The following is a 21,851-nucleotide window of genomic DNA, read 5'->3' as shown; positions in this document are numbered from 1 at the left end:
ACGTGTATGTCCAAAGAATAAGCAAGTCAAAACCTTGTATGTGTAGTCGTTGAACTCTAGGTTCCCACGTCAAGTGAAAATGCCCCTATTTCAAGAAGAATTAACTCACGAAAATGAGAAAAAATCACTAAATTCGCGTTCATATTTTTGATTTTGACCGCCTGACAACTTTACGGAAATATCAAAGTGATTATAAACAAGGACTCTGTGACGGGCAACTTATAATATCCGTGTTTTAAAGATTTTAATAATATCAAGCCAGTCCAGTTTAAACTATTATCACGTGGTACAATTCTCATTTACATAATATGAATATTAATAAACAAAAACACTACTTATTTCTGGCTATGAAAACTATAATACTATATTGCACAATTTATTTGGCAAATTGCATTCTCATAATTGTCAATCAGCACTGCTGTCATTAGGGAATTGTGGTTAAGTACATACAGAACAAACATCATTTCTAGTTTATCCTGCACAATGACGATCACTAAGACGCTTGATGAACGTTAATAGTGCAGGGATACAGGCAATCCCCTCTATCTGGTAAATGACGTCACAAAAGCACGCATAATTGACAAGTTTATTTCGGTGAAGGACAAACTCGAAAGAAGTCTATTCACTTTACCTACGATCAATCATAGTATTAAGGGTTTTTTTTTAAAACGACTCCCTTTGTAGATATTTATTTCAAATTCCTGTGCCAATCATTCAACCAGAATTGGCAGATTTCAACAAGTTTTATGAGTTTAAACCTATTTCATAAATTGAATTAATATTTCACGAATAAAGGAATCAAAAAAGATATATTGACAGTTTCGCTGTGAATCGACCTATGAAGATTTTTTTGTGCAAAATAAGGTGTCTCAACACGAGTATACCTAACTAGAAATTTGTATTGTCTACACGCAATAGGTACTCACCTACAAAAAGCATAATGCTTATAAGCATCTATAACATAACACATAATCAATGTTATATTTGTTTAATGATAATGTTACATGTTTCCGTAGCAAATAGTTGAGAATAATGAAAACTGATATTTCTTTTTTAATAAATCATATAAAGCATAGACAAGTAGACTCTTTTAATACAAATTTCATAGTCTTCTTTCTTTTGATTTCTTTTTCAATCCGCATGGTCTTTTAAAAATCTGTCCACGTTCTCGTATCCACTTGTTACACACTGCAATGTATAGATTTGTTATTAGAAATTACATCACAGTTTAAACCACACTGAATGACATAGAAAAAAATATAATTGAAAAAATGTTTGCATTATCAAAATTATATCTCTGGGTCAAATGTTAATGGTGGACTTTACTAGTAGTTGATGGTGTGCAATAGTTGATGGTGGACAATTGTTGATGGTGGACAATAGTTGATGGTGGACAATTGTTGATTGTGGACAATAGTTGATGGTGGACAGTTGTTGATGGTAGACAATAGTTGATAGTGGATAATTATTGATAGTGGACAATTGTTTTTGGTGCACAATAGTTGATGGTGAACAATAGTTGATGGTGGACACTGTTGATGGTGGACAATAGTTGATGGTGGACAATAGTTGATGGTGGACAATTGTTGATGGTGGACAATAGTTGATAGTGGGCAATTGTTGATGGTGGACAATTGTTGATGGTTGACAATTGTTGATGGTGGACAATAGTTAAAGCTAGCCAATAGTTGATGGTAGACAATAGTAGATGGTGTATAATTGGTGATAGTGGACAATAGTTGATGATTGATAATTATTGATTGTGGTCATTTCGTTCCGTACTCATATAGGGTATCATCACTCAGTGCCATTGCGTATGACACAAAGATGAATACTTTCATGTTTCTTTTTGTTTTCTTAATACTGTGCGGGTTAAATTAAGAAATCATGAAAGAAAGGGTTCTAACTCCGGCAGGCAAACATTTCATTCGATGAATTTGGTAACAGTTGGTGACCTAGAACGTACTGCTGTTGTCATGTCAATGTCAGTGAATACTATCGTAGAAATATATTTCTATTTCTTAATTTTGCGCTGTTGAATTAGGAAATGAGTAGGAAAACAACCTTAGGCAAATTATACCTTAGATGCATTTATCGATACTATCAAGTTGCAGTAAGTCATATAGTTCATATTCTTCACCTTTTCATTAATTGTTAAATTAAGAATCGTTTATGATATTTAGGTCCAGCTTCCTCATGTAATCTTAACCTCCGATGGACTGTCTATACTATTTATATGCAGCTGGTCATTAAGTACTAGTTCTTCACGTTTTCATTTATAAAACATTGGTTTAAAATGTATAAGTTTGGGTTTTTTCCCGAAATAAGTTTCTAAAAAATACATATAAAAAGACATTTTCCATCTTGTATCTCTTTCCTGATTCAGATTTATTTTTGATGTTGATTTGTTAAACAAGTGAATACCATTATTCATGTCCGAGGAAAACGCTAACGGGCATACGATTCAGGGGAGGTAATAACGTTGGTTATGTAAAAGTTATTTTTCCTGACGTTAAACTTTGACATATTGCGCTCAAGATTCACTTTTCAACTGAATTTTCCAAGTAGCTAGAAAACAAGTACACGTAACCTTCTTTTCGAAGTTGCTTTTTGCTTGCAATTGATTATATGTGCAAATTATTTGACCCTTTTTTATAATAATAAAAAGATGGAAAATCCTCATGATATTTTCAAATAAGACAAATATCCAAGAAACAAAAGCTAGTTTTTTTTTAATCATGAAAATTTACAATAATTAAATTATTTCAAACAATCATCACATATTTACCCCATTTAGAACCAACAAGAACAGGACATCCAGCATGCAACATGCGTTGGTCTATCTCTCCATTTAATTCCAAGTTATACCAAAAAGCTGCACTACCCTGAGGAGATTAAAATTATTTGATTAGATAAAATAGAGATACCGATGGCATATTCAAACTCATAAATTTAAGAAAAACTAACAAAGCTATATAAAAATCGGAAAACGACAAAAATCAAGACTGAGCAATACCAACCTCTCTCTGGTGGCAATCATATGTGCTTTAAAAAGCGATAAAAGAACATGTTTTACATGTTTAATATACCGTGTCCTTCTATTTTATAATGCATATTAAGTCAGTATTTCTTACTCAATAGCGATTGGTACTGGACTATTATCTTAGGACAATCATGACCAAATACGTATACGACTAGAAAATATGTCATGTAAATGTTCCAACTCAGAAACGTAACCGAATATGACATTTTGAATTTTGAGCATGTTTTCATGACAAACAATACTATTACCTGTATGAACAACAATAAAAAAAAAAACACTTACGCCTTAAATATAATATAAAAGCAACTCGATTCCCTTTTCAACAGACCTGAACAAAAATAAACAATGCGTGCTATACACTAATGTCATGTATACATTATGTATTTCAGTTTTGCATTATATTAACAAACAACAACGTCTCATGCTGTTTTTACTGCACATAACACGTATTTGGACTATAACCTGAATGAGATATATACTATTTCGTTGACTGAAACTGATTGGTACATTGCATTATTTACTCTGAAATGCAAACAACAACATGGACAGAATTGTCATCTAATTGACTAGTCCCATATAAATATTGTTGGTCAACTTTTGACATGCTAGTCAACAGCATGCGTTCAATTTGATAAAAAAAAAACTGCTTAAACTTGCAGACAAACGAAAGTTTGATATTTGCTACATGCTTCAATGTGATTTTGAGATGATGAACAGCATTAAAGCCGATTTGTTTTGTTTTTAGTGTGCCATGTCCTTTGTATGCACTGGTTTGTGTGTCATGAACAGGTATCTCTTTTGGATTGTTTTCTTCTTTTTCTGTTATCCGAAAAGCAAATCAAAATATTTATGTTTTGTATTCGCTATTTCTGATCGATTTTAAGATGTTTAATTCAGTGGATGTAGTTGAGTCAATATCTATTCATACCACTCATACACTGCAGGTTATATACGATTCACGAATGGCAAGACTAAGAGTGTAAACAAAATATAATCATGATCCAATTGGTGATCATGAATTACAAAATTTTTCTCCAGCTAAAGGTATGATATCTGCTTAAATTGGAAACATAATGATAAGTGAAAGATTCTTTAATAGTAAAACCTAAGCAACAATGAATGATAATATATTTAGAAGATTCACTTGTATTTGACTGTACTGTTAGTATGATAGTTTCATTTTGTTTTCCAACTACGCAGAATTATAGCATACTAGTCGCTATCTTTGTATGGTGTGTTATGTGCTGTTGTTTGCTTTCTGGTCGTTTTAACATATGTTATTGACAATGTCAATTCGTTTTCGTCTATCAAGTTGGAATATCACTTTGATGAGTTTTGTCTCACTTTAATGCATATCAAGAGATGTATTATACTTTTACTTAAAGTATTCATTCCTTATTTTATTGATTTTGTATTTACATTGTATCATAGATCAAAATTATTTTGTTCAGTGTATGTTCACTTGTGTTACCAAGTCTTTTCATTGAGTCAAACCATTTCAATTGTTATTTTATATTGTGGTGTTTTTTTTGTGATGTTACACTATTATTTCATAAAGGGGTGATGGTTAGGTACCATTAAAACTTTTAAAACCCGCTGCAATTGTTTGCACCTGTCCTAAGTCAGAAATGAGATGTGCATTATTTGTCTTTTGTTGATGTAGTCCATAAGTGTTTTTCTTTTCTCGTTTTTTTTCCATAGATTTCACGTTTGAATAATTTTACACTAGTAATTGTTGGGCCATTTATAGCTTTATTTTTTGTTCGGTGTGAGTCAGTCACTGTGTGAGCCAAGGCTCTGTGTTGAAGACCGTACTTTGACCTATAATGGACTACTTTATAAATTGTGACTTGGATGGAGAGTTGTCTCATTGGCACTCATACCACATCTTTTTATATCTATGTTTACCTATTTATCAAATTGAAATGTTAAGATTTTACTTTATCTGAGCTTTTTTTGATTTGTCGTATATCTAATGTGTAAAACTATACAAGACTGAACAACACGATCCCAATTAAAAAAAACAAGGGTCGATCTCAAGTTATAGAAATTATCTCTTTTAAACTTAAAATGTAAATGAAAGTCTGCAGATGTAATTTTGATGCCTTCAATGAAGAGGTAAAATCACAAATATACTGAGGAAAATTGAAACCGAAGTTCCTAATCAAATGGCAAAATCAAATGATAAAACATATCAAACGAATGAACAACTGTCATATTCCTGACTGGGTACAGGTCTTTTGAAATGTATAAAATGGTAGATTGGACCTGGTTATATAGAGCTAAACCTCTCATTTGTATGACAGTCGTATAAAATTCTATTATAATTACATGCGTGATCAAAACAGACATTTTGACAAAAAATTACCTTCTGAACCGGAATTCTTGTCTTTATGTTCGGAAACACTGTCGCTCCACCATGCATCACATGCGATAGCTGTTGAATACAAAAGTAAACAATGCATATATACTTGTTCATGAAACATTCAGTAAATGAAACATTGAATACTTATTTGTTTGTGTTTTTTCTTATGCAGGATTTTTATTGTTGTATTTTTATACTGAAATTTCTGTAAAAGGATAGCACAATTAATAAAATAAAATATTAAGGGTGCATTTTCGGCAGTTACAGCAATTTACCATCATTTTTCATATTAAAATTATCAACGAATTTCATTTAAAAAAGAAGATGTTGTATAATTGCCAATGAGACAACTCTCTACAAGAACCAACATGACACAGAATTAACAACTATAGGTCACCGTTCGGCCTTCAACAATAAGGAAAGCCCAAACAATTTCAGGTTACCAGAATAATGAAAACTACATGTTATAAATTCCATGCGTCCGACGCGCTTTTCCACAGTGAACCTTAAAATTATCGTGTTAATTTTGAAGTAAAATCATGTATGAATCAGGCGAAATTGTATGCGCGACCCTTTTTTGTCCACTGATATATGATATCTGTATACAAGTATTTGTTTGCTCCGATTAGCTGAGGTTACGTAAATAGACAGAGCACCTCAGATATTTGACTAAATAATGAATGCAAACCAATATAGTACGTTTTACATAAACATAGGCATTATGAATTAATCAAAAAGATTAAGAGAAACGAAAGATTAACTGTCAGACTGGTATCGTACCCTGAGCATTCCAATTATTTGTAACTATTAAACACTCAAACAGGCTATCAATTTGAAACTAGTTTTCAATTTGAATCAAACGTGTTTTATAGGAAATATATGTTTTGCACATCCACATTTGATAGGCAAATGTATTGTAAACCAATACGGTCATTTTTAAATTGAATCTTATCATCTGAAATGTCAGATTTAAACATTTTTAAGTCATTTATCTCCAAACCTCGACTCGTTATTTTTTTTTCGGGAAATCTAGAATAGATCAGCCTGTTTATTGTTATCAGTGAAGAACTGATTAGTCATGGTTTGGAAAGAATAGTGATGTGTACTTGATATATCAAAGTAAATGTTGCAGGCATTGATTATTATTGACTAATTATATATTGAAAATAGAAAATTGTAATAAATTTAATGCAAGTACTGGACATTACTGAATATACCGCAGTTGGAGTATCTGCAAATAGACTGAACAGTAAACATATATTTTGTATTTTGGGATCCATCCATATCAAGCTAACAGTTTTTAAATCAATTATATGCCTGGATTAGTGTTTATATCATTTTATTACTCACATAAAACATAATTGTGGCAATTCTATCTCCGGATCCTCGGCATTCTCCTGGGAACATGGAACGGTCCTCCGACTATAACAAAAATCAGAATGTCCATATGTAGCCATATATGTTACTCTTGGTTATGGTGGAGTTCATATTGCTCATTTTCTATATCGTGTTTTGTGTAATACTGTTGTTTACCCTTAGACTTGTTTGCAGGGATTTTTTTTTTGAAACGCGATATAAAGTATCCGCGAAAATAAGTTGGTTTACAGTATGTCGCCTATCTTTTTGATATATATTTTTAATTTACAAAAAAAGTAAATCTGAAGTGCAACAGATTGTTACTGCTGTTGAAATTTCTGTTGTTACATTTAATTTCTGTCAGCATAAAGAAGCGGAAGACAACATCACAGTAAAATTCAAAAAAAATCAGGACAAACAAAATTACACAAAACAAAACATAGAAAACTAAAGTAGTTCAATATGAACACAAAATAAACAATGGCGTGGCTCAGGTGCTCTTGATACTTTACAACAATAAAAAAGATAAATAAGTGTTTTGTTCTACTTCATTTGTTACTTTATTTCATGTGTGATGTTTTTGTTATCAGGTTTGATTATCATTGGATACCAGGCACAAAGTATGTTAGATGTTTCCAATATACAATTGTAAGACGAACATTAAACCTGATTTGAAACAAACCTGCACACATATAAGACATGTTGGTCCTCCTAAAATATAAAGGCGGATTCAACTGTTGTTGAATGCAGTGTTTCGTCCATTAACACGATTTGAACACTCACAGCCACGACATTAAAGTTAACATGCTTCGTTATCTTGAGAAATGGCTAATCGACGTTTAGTATTGTGATTTGTTCAATAACAAGGTGTATAACAACAGTCACGACGGTTTGAATTATTGATAATATGACAAATGTATTATGCTATTATAAAATCTTTAACCTTTTTTAATGTATACATTTTGGCAATAAACCACCCTGGTTAATAAATGCTTATCGATCAAGCAAATATGTGAACGTCTTGTTTTTTCAACCAGTAAGGCCAGTGAGCATTTACCTTCTTGGTAAAGAATTAAAAAGGTATTATCAAGGTCAATTTCAAATGATTTATATTGAGTTTTTATTCTGTGTAAATCCTAAACTCACCAGCGGGTTTATACATTCCTCCGACGCCATAATTAAGAATCTAGAAATAAAACAATTCCTAATAGTAGCTGTTACACTAAACTCACCAGCGGGTCAACGTGTGGTTTATACATTCCTCCGACGCCATAATTAAGAATCTAGAAATAAAATAATTCCTAATAGTAGCTGTTACACTCACGTTTTAAAACATTTCATATATAGTGCAGAATAGATCTTTAACAAGTGTTTAATGCAGAAGTTGCGAAAGTGTGAACACTTTCTTGTTTTGACAATCTATATTATAAAACCAAGTTACCAATGGTGTAGAGTCTTTGTGTTTTGCTTAATTCTCTTATATAAAAAAAAAAAGTAATCATGCTTCGTTATCTTGGAGAAATATCTAATATGCGTTTATTCTTGTGATTTTATCAATAACAAGGTGTATAACAACAGGCATGACTGTTAGAACTATTGATAATATGACATATGGTTTATGTGATCAAAAGTGTAAGGGAACAAGGGGGAAGCCAAAGACCATCATTTGATACTAAATAGGGGACGACGTAAAGACAAACAAGAGTCGACAAACCAAAGCTGAAACTATAAAATTGATCGTAAGGTTAATGTTTTAGGTATTCCTATATATAAATAAAACAATTTAGATATAAAACAATTCAACAGCAGAAACATATTACACGCACTAGAGGGCCTGTGTCGCTCACCTGGGTCTAAATAGGGTACATTGTACACTCTCCAACATTGTAACCTAACTTAATACCCTATGTACATTGTACACTCTCCAACATTATAGACTAGAATAGAATGCATGATTGAAATCTCTTTTTTGTTGATATTTTCCTTATTCCTTTTATCTTCTTTACTTTGTCACCAAAACACAACAGACAGTTCGCATTTAAGGGCATGGATCCTTGAAGCATTAAATGTCGTATATGTCAATACTTGATTTATTTTACTTGACTGGGCAGGGTTTAACCAGTTCGGTCATCATAGACAAGTCCATCTATAGACAGGTATTTTTGGATAAACTCATCAATGAAGTGTCCAGTTATTCGTCCAATATCATACACTCAGTTCATTTGTATATCCATTTGTTGACACTGATAGGTGATCGGAAATCAATAATAGTTATAACGGAATGCATCCTTATCACACACATAGACTGTCAATATGCAAATTAAAACGTAAGATCCGTCCGATCAGTTGAATTAACATTAGTAATCATTTGCTTGCAGATGTATGGCATCTTCTACAGAACACGGACACCAATGTGATTGGAAAGATCACACTGGCCCTGGCAGAGAATTTTAAAGTGAACAAGCAGGAGAAAAATATATGGAATAAATATACATTTTTCTAGAAATAATTTGATGTTCAATTCAGCAGTCCGATTTTACTTTTTTTTAAATAAAATATATACCTGATATTGTTCAGTATTACTATAACGTGTCCTGAACTCTGTCTCCAGTCCTGTTATAAGTTTTATTCGTAAAGTCAATTTCTTTAATTCCAAAAAGTCTAGATCGCTCAGCCAGGCACTGTTTGAATAAAAAATAGAGCTAAATGAAATCAATATATCTATAACTGGATTCAATCTCTTTGACCTTATGTTAAAACCAACACGGTCGGGATCATCCGATTTAAAAAAAAAATTGACACCACTGAAGCTAAATGTAGGCTCATAAAATCATGAGGACATTTCATGTCTGAAGTGCTTTAATACTAGTAAAGTTAATGAAATGTTGAGTAGCTTACATGTTCTGTATCCATTTTTCATGTTACCAAAAGTTAATGCTCTCTATTTCATGATTTTGTGAAAATATTCTGTCCACCATTTTTTCCGGAGGTGAAGTGGGGGTAAAAAAGAACAAAAACAAGTAGACAAACAAGTAGACAAACAAACAACATTGTTCGAAAATGAAAACGAAAACGTCAAAAAGACAAACAACAGTACAAAATTGAAAACACTCAACTGATCAATTCCTAGATGTAAAATAAAAATGTGATAATTTTTTTCAAATTTAGTACATCCGAAGCGATTTCCTCTTTTAACCTTCAGGAACGCTCCAATCCAAAACTTTTAATCAACAATCAAATACGTAAGAAGTTAAATGTCTAAAACGACATAAGAACATTATGGTCTGCTGAAGCCCATCTTTCGGTGTCGAAATTTGAAACCACGTGGTTGCCTTGTTGCGTTTTCTTATCTTTGGTTGCGTTGTTGTCTCTGCACTGTGTGTATATTCTATTCTAAGAAGAATAGCCATCTACTGTTTACAATTAAGATTAAACGTAAACGTAAACGTTTTATACAAGAACCAAAAACGACATAACCGAAATAACAAAAACACCCACATCTTGTTACGAAGAAAAGATTGATTTAAGAACAATCACTGAAGATTTAGCCAAACATGGTCACGTGTAAATATGTATTTCTATATTACTTACGTATGACTTATTCTGTCCTCTGAACCGATCATCCCCTGCTTTGTCGTTGTTGTAGATCGTGCTAACTAAAATGATATAAATACAGCGTAAGTGGACACTTACTCTGAGATCAAATGTAACCCTTATACGAGTATACTTTAAGAGATTCTGAATGAGGTGTATAGTGCACGAAAAGAGAATAATTTGGCCGATACTACTGAAAACAAAAACAGAATGAAAAAAGTCCAAAAAGTGAAGAATAGAGAATAGTATAGCTGAATAGATGCTAATATATAACGAAAATTGATATAGGAAATTGTATAAAAAGTTGAAAAATGAAGAAACTGTATACCCCTTATGAAGACACTCATACATTTGTATTGTATGACTGGTTTTTTTTTATGATTGTTCATTACATAAGCCTGACTTCCACCATAACAAAACATTACAAAATTAACAAAATCTCTTGGATAAAAATAGCCTAAAAAATAATGTGTGATCCGTTGTCACAAAATCTCAGTTCAATATAACAATAAATGTTTAATCAGATATAAGAAGATGTGGTATGCGTGTCAATAAGACAGATTTCCTTCCAATTCTGAATTATTAAAAATATTTAACCATTATAGGTCAAAATAATGCCTTCAACACGAAGCCTTGACTCACACCGAACAGCAAGCTATATAATGCCCCAAAATGACTAACGTAAAACTATTCAAACATTAAAACCAACGGTCTAATCTAAAAAAAAAAAAAAACGAGAAACAAGAAACATTCATGACCAATATCAACCATCAACAACCGCTGAACAACAGGTTTCTGACTTTTGACATGTGCAAACAAATACATCGAGTTTAAACGTTTAAAAAGGCACCAACCATCACCCTAATCTGAAGTCAACCCTTAGATAACTGGAATATAAGCTTAAAACAAGTAAAGACACAAACAAACACACACCAAAATCTAAATAAAAATTCAAAATGGTAACTGCATGAATATTAATTATTGAGATCACTGTGGTGCAATTGCATATGAGACAATCAAATATTACCGAAGAGGGTCATGCAGAATGTGGAGTAGTTTAATGTGTCTATGGGCTAATATAAAAAAAAAAAGAAGATGTGGTATGATTGTCAATGAGACAACTGTCTACAAAAGACCAAAATGACACAGACATTAACAACTATATAGGTCACCGTACATTTCAACATTTAGCAAAGTCCATACCGCATAGTCAGCTTTAAAAGGACTCGATAAGACAATGTAAAACAACTCAAGCGAGAAAACTAAAATTACTTGAAGTTACTGAAAATTTGTTCTGACATGTTCTGATCTGTACATGTACTTACTTTTTTCTCACTTATGTTTCGGAAAAATCCTATTTCATCGTCAGATATTATATCATGAAAAAGAAATATTCGTGGCTGTAAATTTGCTAGCTCTGTTTTTACGAAATAAAATGGATCATCAGTTGCTTTATAATAACAAAAGAGTCTTGACAGCTCTTTGGGACTCTGAAATAAAATAAGATCAAATAAGATAGAGTTACAATTAATATATGAGTCAAACTGAAAACTTATTTCGTGAAATGGCGGAAATGTCAAGCATGGTAGGTACAAGCATTCGCTGCCAGGTGAGCTAAATATACGGGCCAAAAATCTATACTCAATTGGTACATACTAAGTTGATAAACTTAAATGTCATGTTCATGTCGACACAATTAATATCAAAATGGGCATCAGGTCCATTTGAATAATAGAAGTATGGTAATTCATATTTATACCATCAATTACAGAGTACTAGTATATATATGTTGTGTACAAGTTATCATTTTGTACAAATTATAATTTGTACAAAAATATTGTACAAATTATAATTTGTATTTTGACTTTGTACAAATTATAATTTGTACAAAACGTGCTTGTTCAAATTGTAATTTGTACAACATTTGACCAAAATTCACTTATAACTTGTACAACAGTTTCAAATATGAATTTTGGTGAAAAAATGCACTGATTCACACAATATAATTGTAGTTAACTGACTACACACCAAACCTTATTAACAAAATACACCGTTTTTACACAAATATAAAAGGCAGTTAGATCTTCGAAATTTTTGAGAGAAAAAAAAGTAAACAAAAAGGATTTTTTTCAAATTGTTAATACCTACTACTTTATCCTTAAAATAATATCATTTGAAAGTAGTGCTTGAATAGTACGTATCGTTATTTTTGAGTTTTTTTTTTTTATTCAAAACTACATATATAATAATAATAGTAAGTAAGTTCATAGTACATCAGCAAAATCGAGACAAGCACATAAAGTTGATATTTTAAATCCTTCATAAACGTATAATATAAAAAATAACAATTTTAAAAAAGAGCAGAAAATCTCAATCTGAGGTGCATGGATTGGGTAGTTATTTTAAATCATTACGTGAAAGTTAACTTATAAAATCAGTCTATTATTTGGAGCCAGGGGTTCCAGCAGGTGAACGCTCTTTGCAATGGTTTATTTTCATAAAATATTATTTTTTCAATAAACAAATACACATGTTCATTCACAGCAACGGTTCCTGAGCTTCAACGTTTGCTCTATATATGTGAAGCAGCTAAAGAGAAAACAGGTCGTCATCGAATTGAGAGTGAAATGATGGTTTGCAAAATAAGATTCCATAAATCACTAGATCACCTGCTCAAACAAATGATAAAATACTGACTTTTGAATTTTTAAACCTAGGTGTAATGTGTTGTCATTTGATAGCAATTCAATAATGTGTATCAATGCTGTTTCTCCAAAATCCATATGATAAATTATTGTACAAGTTATAAGTGATTTTTTTGTCCAATTTTGTACAAATTGTAATTTGTACAAGCACTTTTTGTACAAATTACAATTTGTACAAAGTCAAAATACAAATTATAATTTGTACAATATTTGTGTACAAATTATAATTTGTACAAAATGATAACTTGTACACAACATATATAAAGTATTCAATTAGAGTCAATCTATGGACTCTGACATTTCTTGTATCTTTCAGGCGACGTAGGAGTTTTTTAAATAGGTACTGTAATCTAAACTCAAAATAATGATAATATAAATAATTCCTCATTATTCCTTGCGATAAGTACACAGACTTCGTCTTCAAAAATCGATCAACACTGGCAACATTGCGCTGAGGAATAAACTAAACTGTTGTCATTCCATCGAAATCTCCGCACCGATAGTGTACTGTAGCGACAAGAGAACACAAATTTTAAGGAATTAATTTTCGGTACTAGTACTAAAGCGCAAAGTTTGATGAAAAAATGCTGATGATACATACCGATCAATTCGAGCATTCCACATTGCTTTTCATTTTCGGTGATCATATTTATTTACAGTGGATTATATAGGTTACAAGTTTTGCAACTTATATAAATCCCTTTACACTTTGCGGGTGCGAGTGCTACCTTGTAGCGGCATTAGCCTGCTCTTTTTCGAAATCTACAAGGGTGTCTTTAACGTGCAAGAGATATCATGGCTCTATCTCTTAACACGGGTCAGCCATTTATCGTTCCCTTTCGACGGACTATCGTCGTTTACTCAAGACCATACTCGCAAATGATGTCAAGGGAGAGTCGAAAAATAAGTCCCTGAAATTTTCATCCCAGAATGGAATCGAACCAGACACCTTTGTGATAGTAGTCCCATGTACTAACCATAGTGATCATATGTCTGTGTGTCCTCACCTTTAAACTACCTCTGCACAAATTCTCGTAATCTTTTGTCATATTGTCCTCTGCATCTACTTTATCAAATGCCGTCACATTCTCTAGTTTGGATATACTTGCTGCCCTCGTTTTGAAATAGTCAAAGTCATTGTGTAGTCTTTTATTCCCAGGTTCTGTGTTAGGAACAAATAATTAAAACAAAATAGATATGATACTGTCTGATTCATTTTCTGAGGGTTTAGGTTGGGGTCCTTTATTTCTTTATTTTTTAACTTTTATTCCATATTTTTTGTGTATTCGTTTTACATTGTCCATGATTCTCTATTCTTTGTATCATTTTTTTTAATCCGTTTTTCTCTTTTCTGTAAATCCCTAACGGTCCTCAATTTCAATAAACTACAACTTTCTCGCTTTCCAATATGAGGGTAACCTTTTGCAAAATATGAAAATATAATTTAATTAAAGTGTGTGGTCAAATTTCATAATAGTAAAGAATTGTATTAATGCACTACAAATTGTGTGCTGGCTACTCGGTTTTATTGTAATAACAATTAAATGCCTAGTACTTCTACATTGATCCGAATAGAATAGGAAACAACATTTCGCTAATATATACTTTGGGAACCAATTCTTGTCACTTATCTGTGCTTGATCAATAATATCAATGATATTTTTAACAGCTTGTATGTATTTGTATTGTTAAGGACTTTATATCACAACGCTTATTCATCTTTTTGTCGCTTACCTGCTTTTGTACACTCTTTTAAGATTTCTACTGATTTCCCAGGCATATCATACTACAAAACAACATTGTATATTAAGCAATAATAGTAATACTATAAATCAGTGATCGTTAAATGTTATTTAAGGATGATGTTACTTCCTTGGAGAATTTAAAACACAGAGCCCTTTACCAGTTTAAGGATTATTTAAGAATTGAATGCTTCTTTTTGTAAATTTATTGTGGTGTAAAAGCGTTGACAGAAGTACATTTTGTATGAAGCGCGGAGCGCTTCATTCTAAAAATGTACACACGGTCAACGCTTTTACAACCCTATAAAGTTGCAAAAAGAAGCATTCAATACTGCTAGGATCATGAAAACACGATGTTTATACAGTTTTATTTAATTCACCTGTGCACTTTATTGTGGGACCTCGTGTCAGCATGAATGATGAATTTTATTGTCTAATGCAATTGCTTACGGAATAACATGCGATGTGCAGTTAGCCAATCAGAATAACGTATTATAATGAAACATACATCTAATGTAATTATAATTCAATGGCAATTCAATTGTTGGCTGTTTTCAAAACTACCTCTACCCTTTTTTTGGGGGGGTGGGGGGGGGGGGCGGGAATATGCGTAATTTTTATCAAATTGGGAAATTTAGAATAGACTATGAATTTGACTGAAACTTCAATTTACAGACCCGCTTTCAAGAGTCAAACCCTGCTTTGAAAGAAGACCACTTTTTGTCAGTGATAATACATAAATAGACCCTCAAATCTGCACATATATCAATTCTAGGCATGAAAAATGTATAAATGAGCGTCTTCAGTTTGTATTCATGCACAATTACTACCGAGTCTGCACAGTTTGGGAAAAAATTTTATTTTTGGAAATAATTTTATTCCAATTTTTTTCAAATTGGGATCCTTCCCCAGAGGAAAAAAGCCTTTATTCTCCATAAATTTAAGGCAAAAAATATCACTGTATGGAAAGACTATTTGTCAATTTTTGCATGCAAATGTAACTGGGGATCGTTACTGTGGACTCTTTTGGCCTTGTGGATATATTCAGACCAAATCGTGTCATTGGCGGATCTAGGTGGGTCTAGGGGCTGGAACCCCCCTTTTTTTGGCCGATAAATGCATTTGAATGGCTGGAACCCCCTTTAACCTGGGTTGGGACCCCCCTTTTTTAAATGACTGGATACGCCACTGCGAGCATGTATCCTATAACACTTACAGTACATATATATAGGAAGATGTGGTGTGAGTGCCAATGAGACAACTCTCCATCCAAGTAACAATTTAAAAAGTAAACCATTATAGGTTAAAGTACGGCCTTCAACACGGAGCCTTGGCTCCATATATATATACATACAATTTATATAAGATAAAAAAAATTGTATTCAATGCTTACTCTGTTATAAGCTGCAGCGATTATCCTCGATAACGTCGTTGGAGTCACGTGACTTTTCGGAAACTTTCCTTTTTTTAATTCATCTAATAAGGTCTCTAAGAATTGGATAGAGTTATACATATCATTGGATTCTTCTGCTTTGTTTGCAATGTAAATAACATCGGCTGGAGTAAATGGAGCGGTCTCAAACTGAAAATGAAACAAAGAAATAGTTTTATCGGTATATGGTATCTGTCTTCATTCAACACATGTAGACCTACTGTTTAAAATAAGTGGGATATAATTTAATTTCACTAACTCTTAGCCTTAAAAGTTTGTTTTCTTCCTTGACGGTTATTTTTTTTAGTCAACATATGGTTTTCCTATGCTTTGTTTTTTCTTCATTGCTCGAAATTCCAGCATGATGACAAATATTTAAAGAAAGGATACAATTTTTTAACAGATCATTGAAAAAGCCAGAAAGATAAAGTTTGCCTACATATCATCTAAATCTCATTTGTGAAACGGATAATTAAACCAATTTTCGTGCAATAGTTTACTGTCATTTCTCAACTCTCGATAGTTCTACTTAAATTTAAAACTCTCGGCAAGCCTCTCGTTTTAAGTTTGAAAATAGAAATGCCTTGATCAAGAGAAGAAATATCATGAACATTTTGATGTCATATTTAAAACAATCAATTATTCATACTTGTTGCATGCCTCCTGGCAGGAAAATATAAAGAAAAGGGTAGGTATATGTTAAGCGATTTTAAGAATATTTTAGAAAGACTTTAAAGAGATGTGTGTTCGGGCGTTAACGCTGCATTAGTTATTTAATCATTCAGTTAGTCAATCAACGCGTTATGGTAAGAAGGGAGGTAGTAAAAACAACAACGAGTGACCCATCCACCAGGGGTCATTGTTATTTCTTTTTTTTTTCTTTTACCTTAAATATCTTCCCATGGAGAAACTCGTGTAAATCAAATTGGTAAAAATTCCAAAGACGGAATATGGCAGAGACAGCTGCATCTAAGTCGGTTTTCTGTGGCCATCCACCAATACGCTTCTCGACTATGCTTCGGGTTAAATTAAAATCTGTAAGAAACAACACATGAATTGAAACTGATCACACAAAGTAACAGAGAAAATTATTTTAAAAGAAATAACAACATTAAAACAAATAGAAAATAAGTTAAATAAAAAAAAAATCTTTATTTTTTCTTATAAGACGTTCATTCGATCTGATTTGTCGATGTTTTTTATACTGATCCTATGAATGAGACAAATACCCAAGAGATAGGTCACATCCAGGTGTAGACGTATATACATACAGAAAGTGGTTTGAATTCTATCTTCAAGAAGATCCAATGGGATGGAATAGTCATAAACTTTCTATCATCAGAATATCAAAACAAAGAAATAAGTCACATCTATATGTAGGTCCAGAACTATACTTCATGAAAGAAAACTATATATTTTAAGACTGTCCATGAAAATCTTCTTTTTCAAATTCTATTCAAATTAATTTTGAAATTTTTGGTATTACTGTATTGTTTCAAACTTCCGATAGTTTATATCAACTTGTACGCCTGATCGAGCTAAGTCATTGAAAAATGTCCAAGATAAGGAAAAGTTTACAATACAATTTAGTTATTATTGTTTTAATTTTTTGTTTCGTTTTGTAAAATCTTTACAAAAACGATATCTAACTACTGTATACGTGTTGCTTAAATATATTGGTTGTTAATAACTTAATTAACATTTACCTATGTGTGGTCCATTCATATCACAATCTGGGCAAATCACAATATCAAAACATTTCTGCCAGTCCTCGACCCATCTCCTCAGTAGATGGAAAGCATCTATGGGATTATCTATGACTTTTTCACTCACAGTATCTTCTGTAGTTTTTAGAAATCTTCAAAAAAAAATCAAAGATTAACGTATTTTTGGATTCTAGTTACTATACACAGCTCATTTTGCATAGGTACTATTTCTGTACTAAAAATCTGTGGTACTGGAAATTTACTTTTGATATTCAGTACTATTTTGTTACTTTAAAATTATTGTAATATTTATTTACCTGTTTTTTACAGTACTTTATTTGAACTTGAAATTTAGGTACTACAGATTTTTGGTTACCACCGTTACATTTTCAGCATTTTGAAAGTTTTTCCATTTCAAATCTCTTACAATTATAATTTTCAAACATGGAATATTGTATTATTTCTGTACCATAATATTTAGTACAAATCAAGTAATGTAAAAAACAGGTACGTAAATATTACAATAATTTTAAAATAACATAAATAGTACTGAATATTAAAAGTAAATTTCCAGTACTACATATTTTTAGTACAGAAATAGTGTCAATGCAAAAGTAACTGTGTATATAGTATGTATACAATACTAAAAGACCCCTTGTCTATAAAGGGACCCTAGTCGAAATGTAGACATCATGAAAGTAATTGCCATTAGGTTGAATAGCTGCCGCTGTATTGATTAAATCATTTCAAGACATCTTCAAAAAAATCAAAGCTTAACATATTTTTGGATTCTAGTTACTAGTATGTATACAATACTAAAAGACCCCTTGTCTACGGGACCATAGTCGGAATATAGAAATAAAAGTAATTGCCATCAGGTTGAATAGCTGCCGCTGTATTGATTAAAGCATTTCAATACTAGCTGGAATCAAATTGAGGTTTGAACTTAAAATCATAACAAACAGACGAACGTACAGTCATCTGCTGTATGTTTCAATAACTGGAAAGTCTAGAAAAAATGGTTTGTAGGGGAATTATGTATCTAAATAGATAAAAACAGCTTGGTGTCGCTATAACTCAATTGTCCCATAAATATAGAAGTAAGATATTATATACAATCCGTGAAGTGTGATTCTTAGGATGACTAGACCATACACTGTAGCATAATGATTGTGGTTTAGTTATAAGTTCTCGTTTGAATACATAAAGTTAACAACGATTTTTAAGCGAAAGTCAATCCAGGGTGACGAAAGGAAGAGATTGTTTGTTTACTATAATAGTATTGATTGATTGACTGCTGGTTGCTGAAAATCCAGTGGCAAATATTTCATGCATGTTCAGGAGTTACAGCACAATATAAGAAAAAAATATAACAAAACAGTTGAAAAGGGCTTAACTCAAACGATAGATAGAGAGAGAGAAATTTCTACAGAGCGCACTTATCCAAATCGGTCGTCTCTGGATATTTCCTTTTCATTTATTTTAACCAAATAAACACCCTAATCAAGCATCATGATGCAAGACAGTTAAGACAGCATTGTATACTCTTGCCTACATAGATTGTCAATCGAAAAAACATCAATAGGGCCATGTACACAGACAAGTACCTCGACATTGGTATCATTTATTTAGGTTTGGATTTTTTCAAAGACAGTGGAGGCAAATGATAGAAGTATAATTACATAATCGTGCGTGTCACAATTTTGCATCTGGGTCCCATGTCACTGTATCATATGTTTCCAAAAACAAACACAAATTGTGTGACTGTGGTGTCTTATTTTAGATGCAGTAAATTGATTTATAGAACATATATAATGTAGTACATTTCAAAAGCAATAAAATACGCTATCTTGTAAAGGAGATGCGAAAAATACCAAAGAGGAACATTCAAACTCATAAGTAATCAAGCAAGCATACATTTGGCTTTACTCGTAAAAATTAGATATGTTAAATATTTGTTTGTTCATAGTTAAACTTATTGATTTGTGGTATATACCTTATTTAGTTAAATATGCACCGTATACAGTTGCGGATCCAGAAATTTTCATAAGAGAGGGGGTGGGGGCACTGACTGTCCGCTTCAGTCCTGCTTCATTAATTCCCCCTACCCCCCCCCCCCTCTTTTCAATCCACCTCTGTTATAAAAAAAAAAAAAAAGAACTTACTGTTTCAGAAATTTGTCGACATCCTCTTCCTGTTTTTCTTGTGCTACTATAAATCTCCGTAAGGCTGACACTAATTTCAGTTCGTTCTGAGAAAGTTGTGTCAATGTTGCTATTGAAGAGTAAAAATCCGTAAAAACGTGTCTTATTTCCAAGTTAAACAAAAATAAAAAGAAAAGTAAGTTCGCCTTCATTTTATAATATTTTAAAATTACGATTTTTGTCACTTTTTGTAAAATTAGATTTATTAATCTACTGACTTTTTCACCATGCAGCGGAAATAGAAAGGGGCGCGAAGTGTAATGGTTGATTAGATATTAATTAATCCAATCAAAATATCAAAAAAAAACAAATGAAAAAAAATAAGCGTTTAGCAAAATGAGATAAATGGCATGCAACAAAATATTAATTATTTTTCATATAATAAATAAATAAAATGAAAAAAAAACATCCTCTTTTGTACCCCTTTATTGACTTGGAGAATTGAACGTGTACGATGGGTGTAACATGTGTTGCCAAACGAGATTCTATTGTCATGTCCGTCAGTCGATATTTAAATTATCTGAGATATCATTTATTGCATTAGATGATCGATTGTGTCTTCCTTTAACACATCGATAAGTGTGTATAATTTTCAATCTATTCAGATGCGTTCGCGTGAACAAGGAAAAAGTTGTAGTTTTCATTGCTTTGCGCTCCGGCTTGATTGCAGTTTTTTTTACTTTGCGCTCGCCCGATTGCAGTTATTTGAGGGTTGTTAGTTTTTTTTGCGCCCGCTAGATGACAGGTTTGTGAGAGTTACTCAGAGCGTCAAAAACAGTATAAACAAGAAAAACATTATCTAAAAAAAATCAAATAACGACAATAATGGTTTTAAGGGTCATTTGAACAGTATATGTTTGTTTGCATGTGAACTAAACATGCTAAAGGGATATAAAAAAAATAATGAAACATTATGTGTCTCAACCGTTAATGAAAGTGAAATAGTGAATGATAATTCTTTTTTACTATCCAGTTTACTTCGATTTTGTCAAAATAAGCTAAGAAACCTGGATGTTGAATTATTCACTTACAAGTCAAGGCTTCTGTATTCATGTCACTTTTAATTTAACCAATTTGCTAGACATTGGTTACGCCCATATATTAAATATATATATACTTAAAAAAATGACTGGCTAGATAATCATGACTATTTATGTTTATGTTTATATTGGGTTATGTGACCGTCGTGGAAGTCTTAGGAGGTCATCTCGATAATGCATAATTACATGTGCTTTTTAATGATACACAAAATGAACCTATGAAATTGTCAGTTTGAAAAAAAATGAACCTATGAAATTGTCAGTTTGAAAAAAAATGTACATAAACAATGTGTAAAGTATTGTATCTAACTATACAAATCCTTGACTATGACTATTCTAAACGGGAAATGATTTTAACAAAAATTCATGTTTATTTTTGTTTATTCTTCTCTTTTGTATTTTCCACCTTTCTCACATTCCTAGGTTGTTTTTTTTTCTAAAAATGGTACAAAAAAAATCCAATTCTTTCCTGTTACCAAAGTAAATCAATTTTAAAAAGTTTCTAATGGGAATAAGGAATAAGTTTAAGACACTATTTGTGGTTTACTAGTATATCCTGCAATAGTTCATCAAATGCCAATTATTGAGTTTAGCATTTGCAATACAAAAGGTTTAGAAATATACTTAAATATAGTCAGATATTTTGGTAACATGAAAGAATCTT

General features: G+C 31.9%; 1 protein-coding gene across 1 annotated transcript; it reads right to left on the bottom strand.

The window, feature by feature from the left end:
- Nucleotides 1-972: 972 nt before the first annotated feature.
- On the bottom strand, nt 973-20,378 carry LOC134699824 (prolyl 4-hydroxylase subunit alpha-1-like). The gene is made up of 14 exons (XM_063561236.1): nt 20,109-20,378; nt 17,944-18,095; nt 17,124-17,272; nt 16,199-16,387; nt 14,798-14,849; nt 14,071-14,225; nt 11,684-11,848; nt 10,356-10,420; nt 9,328-9,445; nt 7,997-8,047; nt 6,759-6,830; nt 5,412-5,513; nt 2,789-2,885; nt 973-1,188 (listed from the first exon to the last, which is right to left on the bottom strand). The coding sequence occupies exons 1-14, from the start codon at nt 20,297-20,299 to the stop codon at nt 1,103-1,105; spliced, it is 1,644 nt and encodes a 547-aa protein (XP_063417306.1). The 5' UTR covers nt 20,300-20,378; the 3' UTR covers nt 973-1,102.
- Between the last annotated feature and the right edge of the window lie 1,473 nt (nt 20,379-21,851).

This window comes from Mytilus trossulus, unplaced genomic scaffold, assembly GCF_036588685.1.
Source record: "Mytilus trossulus isolate FHL-02 unplaced genomic scaffold, PNRI_Mtr1.1.1.hap1 h1tg000085l___fragment_1__unscaffolded, whole genome shotgun sequence".
NCBI classification, from domain to species: domain Eukaryota; kingdom Metazoa; phylum Mollusca; class Bivalvia; order Mytilida; family Mytilidae; genus Mytilus; species Mytilus trossulus.
This window is presented reverse-complemented; position numbering and strand designations above follow the sequence as displayed.